This window comes from Crocodylus porosus, unplaced genomic scaffold (assembly GCF_001723895.1).
Source record: "Crocodylus porosus isolate Cpor-Errol unplaced genomic scaffold, CroPor_comp1, whole genome shotgun sequence".
NCBI lineage: Eukaryota > Metazoa > Chordata > Crocodylia > Crocodylidae > Crocodylus > Crocodylus porosus.
The window spans coordinates 16558196-16576991 of record NW_017728948.1 but is presented as its reverse complement, the minus strand read 5'-3'; the positions used below and the strand labels follow the sequence as shown (position 1 = coordinate 16576991).

The 18796-nt window shown below is 40.6% G+C and overlaps 1 protein-coding gene across 4 annotated transcripts in view; it reads right to left on the bottom strand.

Moving 5' to 3' along the window:
• Nucleotides 1–18796, bottom strand: part of HTT (huntingtin) — a 154886-nt gene that overhangs the window by 31020 nt on the left and 105070 nt on the right. For all 4 annotated transcript variants that reach the window (XM_019552983.1, XM_019552984.1, XM_019552985.1 and 1 more), the window contains 10 exons: nt 17850–18029; nt 16184–16360; nt 14724–14800; nt 10739–10877; nt 6750–6872; nt 3497–3710; nt 3175–3320; nt 2507–2684; nt 2134–2229; nt 1398–1585 (listed from right to left, as the gene is read on the bottom strand). In XM_019552983.1, coding sequence (XP_019408528.1) covers nt 1398–1585; nt 2134–2229; nt 2507–2684; nt 3175–3320; nt 3497–3710; nt 6750–6872; nt 10739–10877; nt 14724–14800; nt 16184–16360; nt 17850–18029 — 1518 coding nt within the window. The remainder of the gene's footprint in view (nt 1–1397; nt 1586–2133; nt 2230–2506; nt 2685–3174; nt 3321–3496; nt 3711–6749; nt 6873–10738; nt 10878–14723; nt 14801–16183; nt 16361–17849; nt 18030–18796) is intronic.

The window sequence follows — 18796 nt, the reverse complement described above, 5'->3', positions numbered from 1 at the left end:
AGGTAATATTTTTCCTAAAATTTTGTATATTTGGCCTTTTCTAACAGAACACAATACTTCTTCTGCCAAGTTATACCCTTCTGTTTACTGAAAGATGTCCACCAGAAATGTTAGGAAAATAAGTCATGAAATAATTTCTCTTTTCATTTCATAGACTTCTGAACAGGAAGAAACATCACACAACATCTCATAAGCAACATCTTTGTCCTTTTACAGTTAATTGAAATGCAGGAAATTTTAGATCAATTATAAATTTGGACTACCCAAGTGGTACTGCCACACAGACTTGACGACAGACCACAGAGAAAGCAAGAACAAAATCAATTACTTGAAAACATGGAATCCTCTTCATCTATTCACTGAACACCTGAGCAGCACAATTTCAATATTATAAAAAAATATTCAATTGCTAGATGCATCTAGTGACAGGGGAATTAACAAGCAAAGAGGCCCTTCTCTTAGCAGCATTTTAGAGCCAAGTTAATTTTAAAACTGAATAATACAACATTAGAGAACTCCTTACTTCACACAGCAACCTAAGAAAAACGTCAGTATTAATTTAGTGGTTTCCCAATATTAAATATACCCATTGCCCCAAAAGATTTACAATCCAAGTCAAGCATTATTACTCTCCTCCACCCCTACACATGAAGGGCACTGACAGATGTGCAAGTCCTAACTCTAATTCATGATACTTTGCAAAAAGTACCATGAGTTAGAGCAACCCAACAGGCAAACACCTGGGGGAGGGGGCAGAAGTTAAAAAAGGGCAGACAAGTAAAGAATCTTGCCAGCAGAAAAAAGGGACTTCCCCAAAATCACTTTGTAAATCAGAATGCCAAACAGCTTTACACACACATTCAAAATCTTTTGGCAATACTGCTTCACATTTTTAATCCAAGGATCTTTAAATTGTTGCAGAATATTAGTGAAATCCATTTCTTGGCTCCAGAAGGTAAACAAAAAAATGGGCCAAGCATCTAAGTCAGGGTGAGGCAGAAGCAAAGAAAATCCAAGCCTATACCTACACAATGCAATACCACAAAGATACCCAAGTTAGCTAAAATACCAGAGGCAATGCAGCCATGTTACTGCAGCTCTCTCCTGCACTATTGCCCTTGCTTGTTCGCATCTAGTGCAGTGAAGTGCAGAGATAGAGATGTGCTCTACTCATCCTCCACCCCACCCTTTTTTCTTTCTTTAACTACACAGAAGATTTACATATTAGATATTTTCAATTTTGCCAGGCAATAGTTAAGACCAATAGGACAAGCAAATCTTATGGTTAAGATTGAAGACTTAGAGAAGTAAAAAGTTGTTTTAACACCACCACATTTAGTTTACACAAAAATGATCAATAGCTCTCGTGCTATGGAAATAAAGCAAGAGGCACATACCAAAGGAGGTACTCTTGTGTAGCTGTTCACTAGAGGTAGTCTGGCCAAGCTGATGATGATGTTCTTAAGGACAGGAGTGAGGAATGCTGGGATACTGCTGTTTCTCATGTGTCCCAATGCTAGAACAGTTTGCAAACACTCTACCAGTTCAGCCACCATTTCACAAGCCTTTGTAACATGCTTCATTTCTTAGTAGGGAAAAACAGAGGAAGTTCAATGTCAACCATCACAAACATGCACAAAATGTATACAAGGAACAAGGACACAAACATGCCAATAAGAACAAAGGGTCTCAAAAGGTGCTGAAGCTCAATCATGGCAAGTAGCCACCTGCCTATCTGGACTCATACACAGTGGAATGGAGAAGAAAAAGGTACTGAAAGGCTGAAATGGGTGCCTTTCAGCTGAAGCATGAATAGTTTTTAAACTATCCATGCAGTGCAATGAAACAGATTCCAAGAAACTTCAGTTTTATCTGTATGTTGTTAATTATACCTGCTCAGAGCAAGCGTAAGTGATGCCAGGAGATAAAGAACAGTTTGCACAGTGTTTAACTTACTAATGCAAGTTTGATACTGCATCGCTTTTAAAAACAGTGAACATTTTCATATGAATTTTGGATTGCGGACAGGACCCAGCTAGGGCCTTCTTGATTTAAACTGGTAATACAGAGATAAGTATGGCATTTTCAAGGAGGTAAAACTACAGGAAAGCTTAAAGTTCATTGCTGACTTACTCTGGTCATTGGAATCAACTTCACCTTCACTGACTATTTTTGAAGTATTCTTTCTCCTCTCTGGACTAAGCAGCTGATCTCCAGGTTTAACTGCAACTAAATCAGACAAAAACAGGGGGGGAGGGGAAAAAAAAAAATCAATATTTCCTCATTTGGAATCCTCCCTTTCACCAAGCTTCCAAAAATTGGCAAGCAATTACAGCTGCAAAATTCAAAGGCAAATGCAAAATAGCGGGAGATGCTCCATGGTAAAAATCCATTTGGCAAATTAAAAAAAGAAGCCAGGAAAGTTTTTGTCCAGCTGTGGCATCTGAACAGTGCTATTTGCCAATTTATTTTGCAGCCTTTCCATGGCTACTCAAATTTAACTCACCTGCTTCTATAAGAAATCGTACACAATTAATTAGAGAGCAGGCATGTGTCACATACACTGCAGAAGCCAGCGCGTTCCAGAGAGCAGGTTGCTGTAAAGTCAGGCAACAACAATCCAAAACAGCTTGAATATCTATACTTAGAGGGACCTGTTCATGTATTAAATGCCATGACAGTGCCTGTACAAGAAAAAAAAATGTCCATTAATATTGAACTGTTCTAACATGCAAAAATAAGAGCAGACTTAATTTATCCTCAGGGACATATAAAATGTTCATCAACTAAGTTTATAAATAATTTTGCTTACTGTAGTACTGTACTGTTCCAGAAAAACTACTGTTACAAAGCTAAGCTGTAAGTATTATATTAGTGCAAAATATCACGTTTAATTCACCTTCCTAACAAGCTGCAATGTCTCTTTCAAAATCGCCAAGATATTCCTTGCCCTCTGCATGCCTCCTCTCCCCTGTGCCAGTGAAAAAGCCTCCAACAGAATCCATCTTCCTCAGCTCTTACTCCCTCCATAACTCCAATATATAGCTCATTCCTATTTTCTGTATTAGTTCATTCAATAATTACTGTTAGGAAACTACAGATTACAATTTCTACTGAATCTTCACATGTTATCTGCTGTAAATATTCTGCCACATATTAAGGTCTTTATCTTACCTCTAGTGACATTACAACAAACTTCAATATATCACTTTCTTTGTCAGGTGGAATACGAAGACATGCTGGTAGTTTAGAGAGTAACAGCAAATACTGAGCCAGTGCACGACAGAGTGTCATCACAGACTGATACACCAACGCATCGCCTAGAAAAAAAGAACTCACATAAAATCTTGGTGCCTGAAATAATCAAACACTTGCTTTTACTGATAAAAGTTAGTTTTACCACCAATTATTTAATTCCAAGAAAGAACTGACTTATTGGGACAACACCGCTGTGTCTCATGATAGACAGAATAACAAAAGACCATTACTTTATTACCAAAGATATCACTCAGTTTGTTCCAGTAGGCTGAAGTCTCAATTGGCTGCAATGGTTGAAAAACTTGATGGTTGGCCGGAAGTTTTTGTACAATGGTAGACACATGATCTAGAGTCACCCAACGAGCAGTTTCAAAAAGACTGGTCTTCTGGTCTCCTGACATTTCATTCATGCCAAGGCTTAAACAGGGAGACAACAAGCTTAAGTTGAATTCCTGAAAGCACAAACAACAAATAAAAGACTTGGAAAAAATACACTTTAACTATGAAAGAAAAAGTTTAAAAAGTTTAGTTAATACTAAATACAAATTTGTATAGGAAAAAATAAGCCACAGATGGATTATGACACAGCAACAGAGATACCAAAATCAAAGCCGTGATCCATTTTGAAGTTAGCTAGGGTTCAGCTTTTTATTTTAAGTGGGAAAAAAAAAAACAAGTAGACCCGTCCCAATTTTTTAGCACTGAAACAAAACAATTTCCTGAGCAATGTAATTGGTTGGAACGGTGCAGCTAATCACTGTGACACGCTATGGGTTCTACTGTAATATTTCCGTGTTAAATGTGTTCTTATGTTGTGTGCCTCTGTTTCCCTGATTAGCTTGTGCACTGGACTAGGAATGAAGGGATAACAGAGGCCTGCTAAGTCCCAGAGCTGCCTACAAGTGGGAGAAAATAAAATGGACCTCAGGCATCAGAAAGCATTGCTGACACTTCAGCTAAGGTGGGATTGCTCCCAGGAGGCTCCAGGGAAGCTTAAGTGCATGACAATGTAGAGAGCAGCCTGATCAAACAGAGCACTGGCTGGTGGGGGCAGTCTGAAGACACAAACCAGCTGAGCAGCTCTTGGGACTTCCGGCTGTGCAGACTGGAAAGAGAACAGCTGAGCAACTCTGGGTGCTCAGGCCTGTGGAAGCCTGGATTGAGGAGTGAGAGACTGCTTCAGTTTTGGAAGGGGCAGAGAACATCTGCCTAAGTGGCCTCTTCCCTAATAAACTCTTTTACTGAAGAGGAGCTGTATGTTTTGCTGCTTAAAACTTCAGGAAACACTTCTCCCTATCAAGAGGTAAAGTCCCTCTCTTGGGACTTGAAGAAAGCTCCCTTATCAAGGCCATGAAAAACCAGGGAGGGTAAGGGACTGGAAGGCCAAGGTCTCAGAGACAGAAGCAACAATGGATCCCACCCTGCTCTAGAAGCCACATCCAGGCCGTCTGAGTGCCCCCTAAAAGCTAGACACAAGCACTCCTTTTGGGAGGGAAGGGGGAACAGACTCTGTGGCAATATACAGTGGTTCTTCCTCCCCCACTTTATTTTTTAAAGGCTCCAGGCACCCCTGTATAATTTTTTGAAAACAGGTGCCACTTAATTTATTACAATGCTCATTTTGCAGGAGGTCCAAGCAGTGGAAAAGCACCTTAACCTACCCTTATATCCGCTTATCTTCTCACACGTGAAGCCCAAGTCTGCCCTTATCCATTTACCTAACACCTCCTGTTGCACCCTTCAAAGGGTCTCATGACAACCCAGGGTGCCCTGGCACCCTGGTGGAATATCACTGGTTAACAGGTTAAGCCCATATAACTCATCTGAGATGTCAAGACCTGATCCTTCATAGTGCTTTGCATTAATTTAGCATGGCTTCAATTGATTTAAAGTCAGATCCAAGAGGCTGAAGCTGAGCACCCAGAAAACAAGCAACTAGTAACCAGGAGGTTGGCTTTAAGTGCCCTGCCTGGCATCCCACCAGAACTTGTGGGGGAGGAAAATATCAAACCCAGTTCTCCAAAAGAACATTCAGTTCTTGTCCAACCGGTCCCACATGCCCACCCCAACATCTTTTTCTCATACTTTTCCCTGTTTTCTGTTTGTCTCAGTTCTTTTGCCCCGCGTCAGTGGCTTGTGACTTGGCCGGAGAAAGCACCTGCAGCTTTCTGACCAGTGCCTCTAGCTGCCAACTTTAAAAGCCTTAACTAAGACCATTTTCAAACAATACTATCAGCCACACGTTGCCATCTTCTCTCAGAAGAATGTTACTGCTGTCCCCCATCACATCTCAATTCCCTATTCCAAAGCATGGAGGTACTAAAGCTTCTTAAATGGAACAACAAAGTCATTGATTTCTTTTTAAACGTGGCTGGTGCAACACTTCTCCACTAACCTCTTTTCAGAAACTACTGAACTATTTTTGTTGAAAACTTTCCAAAAAATTCTGTCTTGCGGAGATGCCCAACAATGGACGGTTCAGCCCAATGTAACTGAAGTTTGACAAAGGGACCTCAGTGACTGATGTGTCATTCAACCTCAAAAAGGTGCAGTTTGTAGCATTTCCCATAAACTGTACACAATAAGCAGGAGGCCAGATGGTTTTGCAGTTAAAAGCGTAGGAAACCCAATTTTGGATAAGCAACTCACATGGTTGGCCCCCACTTCTCATTTAGAATATGGAGGTTCTTTCCATCTTCCTGTCTGGAGTACAGGAAGACTTATAAACAAATCACAACTTAAGACACTAGAAATGCCTATCATTTTCATCGTTTGCCATTCCACAATACCTTGACGATTTCCTTCTTCATGATCAATCAAATGTTAAAAAATAATTTGAAAACGACAAGGCACAATTAACATATATACATCTTAATAAAGCTGCAGTATTTAATACTTGTTTTTTCTTAAAATATACAAAAAGTTAAAAGCACCCTTAAATAGGTTTTTCCCATTATAATTTTTACTTATCAAGTGCACTGAGAAGGGTTTGACCTTCACTGGACCTTGGAAAGTCAATCCTCTTGCTGACTGCAAGGCAATTAAGTTTGTAAAAGTTTCACTTGTTTTACTTTGGGGGGGTTGTCTTTTTGGGGGTTTTTTGAGTCAGATTTTTCCCCCCCATTATTTTTACTTTTTATATCTATGCCAGCAGAGGAGAGAGGGGGAGAGAAACCCAGCAGTAAAAAGCACCAGTATTTAGGGATATGGTGACCTTTTAGTTGCAGGAAAAGTCTCGGTTCTATGTAAACGTTCCATTACAGTTACAGAAACCCAAAATAAGCAGCACTACATTAGAAGTCAGACAGTAAAACTTACAGGTCTATTGTAGGCACCCAAATTAATTAAACTGAAGAGGTGAAATAGCCATTTAAAATCTTTTCATTTAAAAACTGGAATTTGTTTTTGGCAGCATAAATAAAGACACTGTTTAACACGGGGTTTTAACAAGGTGTTGTCTTAGGTTCTTCATTTCTCATTGCCAAAGTTACCTTAGTGGTCATGAATGAGTTCAGTTCAGGTTGAGGAATTCTATTCACCAGTTCTGCACCTTCCAGCAGCGCAGAGTCCGACCTGACACAGCATTGTGACCTGACCAGCGACACATACCAGTCCTTCAAAGAAAAAAACAAAACCTGTAACCGTGAAACTGCTAACTTGCAGACAACGAAAAATAGTTTGATTTTGTCATATCTATCAACTGTTGTTCTCAAAGTTGGTCTGTCTGCCAATCCAGAATTACTATGTTAGACATGATAGATTACATCTGTAACAAACATTAAGAAGCTATTAGTTCTTCTTAGGAATAGTTACATACAACAAGAATGTCCAACTGGTGGCTCAGAGGTCATACGAGTCCTACAAACGGTGAACTTATGGCCTGCATACCTATGGGCATAACTCCCCACATTGCTCCGCCTGCTGCTAGGGCTGGGATCTCCAGGCATCTACTCCCTCCCTCCAGCTTCCTCTTTCTGCTGCTGCCCCTGCCAGTGAGAAACCACAGTCCTTGAAGCCCAGGGGAACATACAGAAGAGAAGTCCAGGAGGCCAGAGTCCCCAGATGTATAGAAGTTAAGCAGCCATGATTTACAAGACAAACCCGATCTATTCTCTATTATTCATTCCTTTGCCAATGTAGAACTGCTAGAAAACTGAAAAGGAGGAACCAAAGATAGGGTTAAGAAATACTCCTTGCACACTGGGACCATAACCTTCAGTGGAATACCTTGGAGTACCGTTCTTATATGTATTATAGTGGTACCACAAGAAACGAAATGAGTGAAAAAACTTTAAAAAAAAAAAAGGCCCATAATAAAATCTAGAAGGAAATGAAGTCTACAAAAACTGCTGATCAAAGGCAGCATCAGCAGAAAATTTCCATTTTGTAACATTTGATAAAAAGGTGCGTGGACCAATTCACAATACTGCAAGTTTCTTCACTGCAACTCAAGTAGCTATGGTTTAGTGGAACATGTCCTCAGATTCAAGAGGAAAAACTTGATGAAACTAACATGTTTTTCCCAATGGAAAAGGCTACATCTTCAAGCATTTTGATGTGTTGGGTTTTTTTATTGCAAATGGTCATCAAGAATTCCAGAACAGTGACCTCTTAATGCAAAATGAATTAGCTAAAGGAGACCAAGTCAACCTTGCAGGTTAGTGTAAAGACAGGAAACATTATTTTTCCTTTAAAAAAAAAACAAAAAAAAAAAACCCAACAACAACAAACCAACAACAAGAGATTTGAAGAATAACCTTATGTGAAAAACCACAATCAAGTGTTTCTTCTAATATGCACCAATTCAGTGTAGTATGAAATAATGAAGACTACTTTTATCATGACTACATAGCACAGTGAGGTTCTAGTCAAAGGTAGGTCTAGCAAAGATACAGAAGCTTGAGGTTCACTACACTAGATCCTCAGTGATAATATATTTATCGCTGAGTTACTCAACAGCAGAAATGTAAATAAAGAAATTTCATAGAATCTGGAAAAAGAAATCACTATAAAAATAAGGTTTAAAGACAGAAAAAGACCGGAAAAACCTGGCATTTTGGATTTAATCAAAGCTAGACTGAATCACCTTTGAGAATCCCCAGAAAGGAAAAAAGCCTAAAGAGAGAATCATTCTTGCTGAGGCAACAGCAGAAGACTGTAGCTTAAATACCAGATTGCTTGGCATTGTAGAATATCACAAAGAACATGTTACCAGGGGATAAATTAATGCCCAAATCTGACTGCAAAAAAACCTTTCAAATAATAATCATTGCTGAAATGACCATTTGAAGAAAACCAGGAAAGCAAGTTTTAGGTCCAAAATGAACTGTAAGGATGACTTTTGATCAACATAATTAGAGCCTGCTAACAATCTTTAGCAAACATGGAAAAGCTGAAACAGTAAACAGTCAGGGAGCCCAACCACTTGAAGGAAAAATGCATCCAAGTTCAAGGACTCTAGTTTGTGAAACAATCCAGTTGATTTCAAGACTACTTAGCAAAGTTATTCATAGTTCTTGGCAGAAAGTTTTCTAGGCTAAGACAATCTGCTTATACTTTGTTTGTCTTGCGCACACACTGCTGAAATAGACGGAGGCACTTCACTTTAACACAACTTAAGTACTGAAGGTATGGAGAAGTACTTGTGGTTCTTCCCTGACAGTTTACATAGCAACTGGTGAGCTAATAGAAGTGTTGCAGAACTAGTTCCACTGCCCAAAGGACTGATAACATAAATCAGCATCTAGAAAAGATAACTTGGCAAGCCCCACAAAGCCATATATGCTCCCCCCTCCTAAACTGGAACCAAGCTCTGGTAAAACAGGAGTTCAATAGGCTTAACCAAAAACTAGAACCTGGTTAAACACAGTATACACCCTGGGGAATTACGCAGTTACGCACCTGCGCTATTTTGTGCATAAAATACATGACTGTGCATAACTGCATAATTTAACCCAGGCAGGCTCTGTGCCTCAACCTTCACAGGGCTCCCGGCACTCCAGCTGGGAGCTCCATGTGGCACAGGGCCATGAAACTGGACAGGTGGTAAGTAGAGTGCCTACCTGCAATGGTGCGTGTGGGTGGGCATGCCATCAGGCCAGGCCAGCCACCTCTATGCTTCCATGTGGAGCTTCCAGCACTCCAGCGGGAAGCCACACATGAAGGCATAGAGCCAGCCTGGCCCAATGGTGTGTGGCTCCCAGTCTGCACACCATGAGGCCAGGCCAGGCCAGGCAGACTGTGTGCCTCCATGTGGGGCTTCCAGCAAGGAGGCACAGAACCCACTCAGCCCAATGGTGCACTATTCCATACCTCCACACCCAGCAGCCCGCTGGAGTGCTGAAAGTCCCATGTGGAGGCACAGAGCTGCCCCCCGCAATGACACACAGCTCCCGCCTGCAACACTGTGAGCCCCACATACTGCCACAGAACCAGCCCAGTCTGGATTGAAGGTGCACGCCAGGCTGGGCGGGCTCCCTGCCGCTTCACACAACTGCCAAGACTCAGCCGGAGCTGGGTGCCACCAGAGATTCTGCCTGTTGCAGCCATGAGCACCCTGAGGGCCTGCTGTAGCTGAGCCACCGGTGATAGGGGCTGTGCACCAGCCCCAAAAGTTCTAGCAGTTATGGCACCAGCCACCTTTTCTTTTTACCAGGGTAGAAGCATGTCAAGAGTATGACACCTAGAAAGCCACCCAGTAATTTTGAACTGACAAATGGACACATCAGAAAAAAAACCAGTGCACTACAAAAGGAACAAAACAACATTTCCAGGTATAACATGCATCTTTATTCATTCTACAGAACGAAAAACTTAAACTTAACTAAACAAAATGCTACATATTATATAATCACCATAGGAAGACAGAAATGTGTGTAGGTATGCTTGTTCAACTATAGGGCCTAACAGGGTACTGACATTTATTTACCAGATCAAATTAGCAATGTAAATGTTGTTTAAAAAACAACAAAAAACCTAAAACATGTTTACCTACCTCTAATTATAGTGGTTAACTGATAACAAAAACTTGAACACAGCTGCTTCTGGGAGATGTGCCTGGGGTCCTTTGACTGGAGCAAGGGAGGAGGTGGCAAGCCCAGGAAGACAACACAGCCCAGGTGAAACCCTAAGCTGGGAGGGGGTTTACAACCAGCAGGTTGTTAACTGATGAGTCATTAGGCTGTTCCCCGTTTCCCTCTTAGGCTATGGGTACTAGTTCCCCCTCACTCCTCCAGACCACCTAACCTTGTGCCTCCTGCTGGAGCACCATGGGGCTTCCCTTCCACTTCCCTGCCAGACTGCGCCAGCCCTGAGCCAAATGACAACCGGTAAGCTAACTGGCTATCACTGCACTTACCAGTTAAATAATTAATCCTTTAACCTTTCACATCCCTAGATCAAATAGAGAGTGGTAACGAAGTATTAAAAAGCTTAACTCATTAGAAACTTGCCATATAAAGCATGCTAGATAAAGCCTTACTTTGTCTGGAGTTAGATTCTCTAGGGCTGGTCGGTTTTCCCCATCCAGTGGGTGAAGAGTAACCAAGGGCGAGGGACTATTTGTTTCTGGTGCTACTGTAAGACGAAACCTATCCAATAGCGAGTAAAGTCTTTGGTGTCTGAAAATAGATACAGAAGTCAGAATATCCTGTGCTCAGAATCATCATGTATACAATTTTATTTACATGTATATCTAGGAAATAAACAGACACTTTCAATTTTCAGTATATAAAAATGAGCGAGAGACTGTCAATTCAACATGTCATACTGGGGACGTTCCAAGGACGTTTTAAATTTAGTCTAACATTTTAGTATTACCTTTAAACTCAATTATCTCTACAAGATGGACAGGTGCACTTAACTGAAAGTTAAAGTACATGGAAGCCTAAGTTAATTCTGCAATACATGCTGTAGTCTGGCTTGCAATTTTTAAAAATAATATGTTCTATAAATAAGATAAACCAATATGGGTTGGATGAATGGACTGTAAGATGGACAGAAAACTGACAGAAGCATCAGGCTCAGAGAGTAGTAGTCAATGGCTCAATGTCTAATAGACAGCTGGTATCAAGTATAGTGCCCCAGGGGTCAGTCTTGGGGCCGGTGTTGTTCAATATCTTCATCAATGACCTGTAAGATGGCATAGAGCACACCCTCAGCAAGTCTGCAGATGACACCAAGCTGGGGGGAGTAGAAGACAAGCTACAGGGTAGGGCTAGGATTCAGAGTGACCTAGATAAATTGGAGGATTGGGCCAAAAGGAATTTCATAAGGTTCAACAAGGACAAGTGAAAAGTCCTGCACTTAGGAAGGAAAATCCCATGCATCAGTACAGGCTGACAGGCTGGGCAGCAGCTCTGCAAAAATGGACCTGGGGGTTACTGTGGAAAAGAAGCTGAATATGAGCCAACAGTGTGCCCTTGTTGCCAAAAAAAATAACAGCAAGCTGGGCTGCACTGATAGGAGTGCTGCCAGGAGATCAAGGGAACTAATTATTCCCCTCTACTGAACCCTGGTGAAGCCACTGTAGAGAGTATGTGTTCAGTTTTGGGCTCCCCACTACAGAAAAGAAGTGGAGGCAACAAAATGGCTAGGGGGCTAGGCATATAATGTATGAAGAAAGGGTGAGGGAACTGGGCTTTTCTAGTCTATAGAAAAGAAGACAGAGAGGATTTAATAACAGCCTTCAACTACCTGAAGAAGATGGAGCTACACTGTTCTCAATGGTGGCAGATGACAGAAAAAGGAGCAACAGTCTCAAGTTTAGGTTAGATATTAGGAAGAATTTTCTCACTAGAAGGGCAAGAAAACACTGAAACAGGTTACCCAGAGAGGTTGTGGAATCTCTATCCTTGGACATTTTAAAGATTTGGCTAGACAAAGCCTTGGCTGGGATGATCTAATTGAAGACGGTCCTGCTTTGAGCAGGGGTTTGGATTAGATGGCCTCCTAAGGTCCCTTCCAACCCTAAATTTTCTATGATTGTATCATCTCATTAGCTAGAGATCCAAATTTCCTGTCCCAAATTGTTACTGTATAATGAACATGACTCTTTAGAAGTTATCTACTCCCAAGCAGAAGAACCAGAAGACGTACTTTGAAGAGTGTTCAGATTTCTCTTCAAAGTATTCTTTTAGAAAGAGAACTCCAAATTATGGCATGCTTATTAGATGCTCCTTACCCATAACTCAGTAAATACACTCAGTATGCCAATCATTAAAAATGTACTACTCCTCTATATGAAAAGTAGTTTTTAAAGCTTGAAGGCTTGTGTTCAGTCAGTGACTGATTCTGGTACTCTAGCAAACTCCTCAGGCAAAAAGCAGATAAGAATCCTTCTTATTATAGTGCTCTTTTCCTTTTATCTAAATGAAAGCTCCTACTAATATCCAGCTAGCTGCTAAAACCTTATGTATAAAAAATAGATGTACAAAATAATGGATAAACCATACAACCACCATAGAGGCATAGATACTGCAGGTTCTAACTCCATACACCCCAGAAAGCAAATGAGGATAGAGACAACTCAATGGACCCTGTAGGTGCAAAGATAGTCAAAGCACAGGTGCAAGCTCCAGACACCGGTAGCCAAAAGAATTCTCGCTTGAAATGGATGCGTGTGTATACCAAGATATAACAGCAAACACTCTGAAAAGCCATGCGTTTTGGTAGAAAATTATCTTTGCATCTGCAGTTACCACGAAAGACTGACTGAAAGAAACTTAATGCAGAAACTACTTAAGTACTGGAAGTCTCCATTACATCTCCATTGCAGACAGCTTACCCATCAATCACTATTTGCTAACAATTTTTTCTTTGTAAAAATTATAGTAATTTCTTAATTTTTACAAAACATAAAAATTAAGAATTTGAATACATATTGTGCAACTTTGTGTGGGTAGCATTTCTTCCTAGTTAGTAAAAAAAGCTGTTTAAAATTTATTAGAAAGGTGACACATGGCTGCAAAGCAATGTCTTACATGATTACCAATAAATTTTAAAAACCTTACAAAAGCCTTTCCTTAGGAAATTACCATATTTACTTGAATCCAAGAGATCAACATCGGGGGAAAAATAAACTTATCTTTAGATTTGAGTACCAATCTGGAACAGAGCTATGGCTCTGGCTCCAACCCAGGGGAGGACCCTGCAGTGCAGTGAGTATGGTAGAAACCACGTGGTGTGGGATGGCTGGGAGGCAGAGGGCGGTGCAGGGGAGATCGTGTGGTAAGTGTAAAGGGAGAGAAGGAGGGGGGAGGCATAGGGCAGACTGTGCCATGTGTGGTCCAGGGAGAGCTGCTGGGGAGGTACCACTACCACTACTGCCTGGACAGGGCCTGAGACAGTGTGCTCCATACCCTGAGCCAAAGCAGGAACCAGAGCTGCTGAACTGGGAAAGCAACTGGGGGCTGGGAATGGGACATATTTAAAGATGACCCTCCAATAACGCAGGTAAATAATGGGTAACTACAAAGCAGAAAAGGAAAAGCAAGTTTTAGCTCCATTTAAATTCAGGTTTTGCACTTGAAGATACCAATTGTCAAATCATGACTTTACATGACTACAATATTGTAAATCATGACTGTAAATCAATCCAGCCTGTAACCTTGTTGTTATTCTTTCAAGTTGCACCACAAGGTACAGGGAAAAATTAATTTAAAACAACTAAGTTTAGCCTTAGTAATGGAGGTAAGTGTTCTTTGTACTGACAGCCCTTACAGCCCCAGATATTAGATTCTTCTCCCAGCCTGCTTTCCGTTGAAGTTAGCAGTGGTGCAGGAGTGAATCCAGCTCCTCGTTTTTACAAGGCCAAAGCACAAGCAGACAATTTGTATCCTTCCATATAAGCATATTTAAATCTGGAACCTACCTAAATCGCAGCAGAAGTTTGTGGCACAGTGATGCCTTTAATCTTCCTCTTTTTATTGAATCTCCCCCTCCCCTACCCCAGCGCTGAAGGGCCAAGAGGCAAAAACTGCAGCATCAATTGCCCCTTGGCCACTCAGCATGGGGGTGCACAGCAAAGAGTGTGAGATTAAAGGTATCGCTGCACCATGAACTTCCACTGCAATTTAGGTCGGTCCTCCGAATTATAGCACAGTTGGAAGATTAATGTATGCAAGTTGAAACATGACTGACTGGTTAAAACAAACAAAACCAAAAAAAAAAAAAAAGAAAGATGTGGATTGACCTATTAAGCCCTTTAACTACTCTAGGAAATGTAAGAATCACTTAAGAATTTAGGGTTTAGGGGACAATTTTATACTAGCACTTTTTCCCCTTCCCCACATAAGAGACCAGCAAAAAAGATCCTTTGAGATCTTAACACTACCTTGCTGCTTCAGTTCTCCTAAGTTCACCCATATTGTAAAACAAACTTTTGAGAGGTGAAGCACTCTAGTTGAAGATGTGAAGCATAGTATGCATTTATTTGTTACAATAACAGCAACCTATTAACATCTTACCTTGCTCCTAATCCACTGTTTTGAAGATATTCTTGAATTCTGTCCAGTTCTTCAACTGGTAATTGAGCAACACTATTCTGTAGGAAACAGTGACAATGCAATAGAAGGCAACAAAATAAACAATAGTCATACCTATTTGAAAACGGAGAAATAACATGTACATATTAAAGAACACAACCTGGAGAAATAACATGTACATATTAAAGAACACAACCTGTACCAAAGAGTGTAGTCAAATCCCCCAGTAGGGATAGCCAATCAACCTAAGCACCAAAAAATTAGTGCCACAAACGTATAGCAAAAAAGGGGTTCACTATGCAACTTGAGCCTTCCAACCAAGGGGCAACAGAAGAATGCTAATTTCCCCCCTATCCATAGTAGAGCTGAATCTATGACAGTCTGCCCTCACCCCTGTGAGGGGAGGGACAGGCTACCAGTGATCAGCTGGCAGCAGCTGCCCAGGATGGCAGGGGTAAGGAAAGCCAGTCTCCTCACCAGCCCCCTCCCCACTCTCAGGAATTCCTCCCACCCCTTGCATGGTCCTGGGTCTCCCTGGAACGATTCAAGCTACAGCGGAACACTCTAAGACAATTCAAGAACCCCCTGACTCCCAAAAACAGCCGTTCCCCTCACCCCAGTCCCACTGATCAGCTGATCAACAGGACCCAGCAGGGAGGCAACTCCTGGACACACCCCTGCCTGCATCCCAGGCCCAGGCCCACTGCACTGCCCTCTAGGGAGGCCTATGCCCCAGCCAAATCTTGCAAAAACCTAGCTAGCACAGTGGTGCTGGCAACCTTAACCATGCCAGGGAGAACCCAGGCAAGCTACAAAGAAATGCCTTCTCCCCCTTCCAGAGACCTGAAGAGACCCAGGTCTGTTGAAGGGGCAGGGGACACTGACATTTGTGTGAACAAGTCTCACAACTCTCCGCATGTGTTTAAAGAGCAGGAATCAGCTGGGCACTATTCAAGCACTGCAGTAGGGTGCCAGCAGGGCTCCCTGACATTTCACCGCCAAGTGGGCCATCAGGGAGCCAGTGCTCTCCCTTCTTCCCTCCCCACTGAAGGGAGGATGTAGGATTGTGGGATACTGGGGGTGCAAAGGACCCCAAGTGCCAGAGAAACGCATCATCATTACAAGTGGCACTAGAAAACTTCTCTCTTCCGAGGAACTGTCGGTGGTACTATCTTCAACTTGAAAGAGCTGGTTTTCTTCCTTCAAAAACCCTTTTAAACACCTGTACACTATTTGTGTGTGCTGGGAAAAAGGCAATTTTCCCAATATAAATGTAATGCCTGTCCATGGTCTCAATCACATGCCATATACACATACTCTAAATGAGAAATATGGATTTTTCAGTCAAGTCATTAAAAACATGCTTTCATTAAAAATTACATTCAAATTGCCAATATTAGCAAGTCTAGTTTAAAGACAAATATATTTGCTTATTTTCCCACCTGTAAAGTTGCAGCCAACAGCATTTCTACTCGACGACAAGCAAGTGTATCAACCATGCGAGCCAGCACACGAAATGGAGTACATAAAAGCTTATCCACATACAACATTAAGACAGCACCAGATTGGCTGAGATGAATCCCCTCCAGACATTGCAGGGTCTTCTTTAGAGTTGTTGGCTAAATAATGAAACAAAACAGTTAAATTGGTTTTAACATGCAGCTGTGTTAAAGTATAAACAAAAAGGTACTGGAACAAAAAAAAAAAAAAAAAAAAAGGACTGTGCTAATCAAGGAACTGGGTTTCTATCTTTATGAGCTCACAGGCTTAAGGAATAATTGTTATAAATCAAGTGTAGTAGATAAATAACCAAATGTCATACTTATTAATAGATTATATGAAAAATGATATAATCTCTTAGGTTTACTTTATTTTTTTAAATTTTTAGAAAGTAAAAAGGACAGTACTTGCTGAACAATAATTGTGCTACTTTAACTGTGCCTACAACCTTATGTTTCTACTACAAATGTGCAGTCTGAAGTGCTGAATGAACAAATTATGAGATCAGAAGTCCAGACTTGGGTGTAGTTATAGAAAAAGAAAGGTAGAGAGTTTTGAGTCACAGAGAACTTTGAAAGTGATACATTTTAAATGAGCAAGACAGTAAAAAAGCAGCATCTTATGAAATTCACTCATGCTTAACATATAACAGACTGTGCATATTTAGCAGTAGGGGGAGGGGAAGGTGAAATGAGAACAGAAGAGAAGGGGATTATAGTAGTAATTAAGAGCAGAAAGAATATTTCAGAACCTCAGTACCTGATATCTGCATAAGGGGACAGAAATACAAGATAACTATTTTGCTTTATGAGCAGTTTGTGAAAATCCATTCAAGCACTTGTAAATTAAAGCCTAGCTACCCTACTTTTGAAAAAGAAATCTGAATAATAGACCTTGTTCTTAAAAAAAGAAAAACTAAAAAGTCTAATTTAGGATTATTTAGCTCTGTCCACTTTCAAAAACACATGTGCACCAACCCACTTTATAGCAACCACCCCATGCTTCTGATTGGACTTAGATAATTATGTTTGTCAAAGGAATCAGGAGCAAGTTGCTATGGAAAGACTGCTCAGAAATCTGCAAGAAAGCATAGCCCATTAATAGGTTGTAGAAGACAGCATGAGTCAAAATATGGATTTTTATTGCTTGTTAGCCTTGTCAGGGTTCACATGGAAGTGAACTGGAACCTATTCTTCCTTAGGAAGCAGCAGCAGAACTGTTACCTAGTTTGCCACCTGTTAGAACCAGAGCCACTGAGTAAAACAGCAAAGAAAACAGAACAACAACAAATTGAGGAATTAAATTTCACTCTGTAACATTATTACTTATAACAATGCACAGAAAGGAGCACAATTTGACTAATTCCTTGTTCAAATTATAGGAGCAGAAATTGGGGGGGGGGGTGTTCACCTTTGTTAAAGTGAGCATATGTAATGTAAAAATTGCTGAGACAAATATGGAATCTAATGTACTTTGTATAAACACTTCCAGAATAAGAGTACACAGGAGTTGATTACATTTTCATTGCTGGGTCTTGTACATGTTTTTCAAATATAGTTTGTTCTTGTTAACTATGACATTATTAAGGGGGGGTCAAATGAGACTTACAGTTGCGAGGTTCTCACACCGAGACTGAATAGCCTGGATAAAAAGACCACTGGCAGCCGAATTCCTGTGAACAGCACTAATAAAGTCTTGTACTGGAGGCTCATGAGATAGATTAATCAGATCTTGAACATGATTCACAATAAGCCAGGTCAAATGTTCTGAATCATGTAGATTTTGACACTATGGGGCAAAAAGTAAAATTGATTTCTAATCCCAATATTACTGACTGTAAGCATTTCATGTCTGAAAAAAATCTGAAGCAATACAATGTAAAGTAAATACTCATTTATGCATAAAATAATTCTCTTTATCAGAGTCTATTTCAACATTTTATCAATCATTTGGTCAAGCACTTGTTTTTCAAGTTCATTTGATCTTGTTGCAAATAATTTGAAGTCAATATCCATTACTTTGCAGATCATGAAACCAGGTAAAGGACAAAGAAAAGGAAAAAAAAACCCCAAAGATCCTGCAAAAAGCCAAAGAACCTGCATTTAATACTGTTAAAAAGAATGATGGATTTACAGTATATGGCAGAAGTGTTTCTGACATTTATTTTTCCTTTTAAAACAGCTCATGTTATTCACTGCAGCTGTACTATGTCTTCAACAGTTAAATGTTTTTCCACATAAAACCAAATCACTTCTGGAAATAGTAACAAAAATCAGTAGATAAACCCATTCATGCAACTGCTTCAGAGTGAGCACTTGGGAGCTGGCCTCTCCACGAGAGCCTGAATAAAATTAGTTAAACTCTAATTTGTGTAAAGGACAAAAATAAGAACTATGAGGTGAAACACTGCCAAGAGCTCCAGTAGAGGTACTGAACTTCATAGAAAGGTACAGTAAGGCTGGAAGGGACCTCAAGAGATCATTTAGTCCAACTGGGGAATCAAACCTGGGTTTAACCTGTACCTAAGATATGTACATGAGTACAAGTTCCAAAAG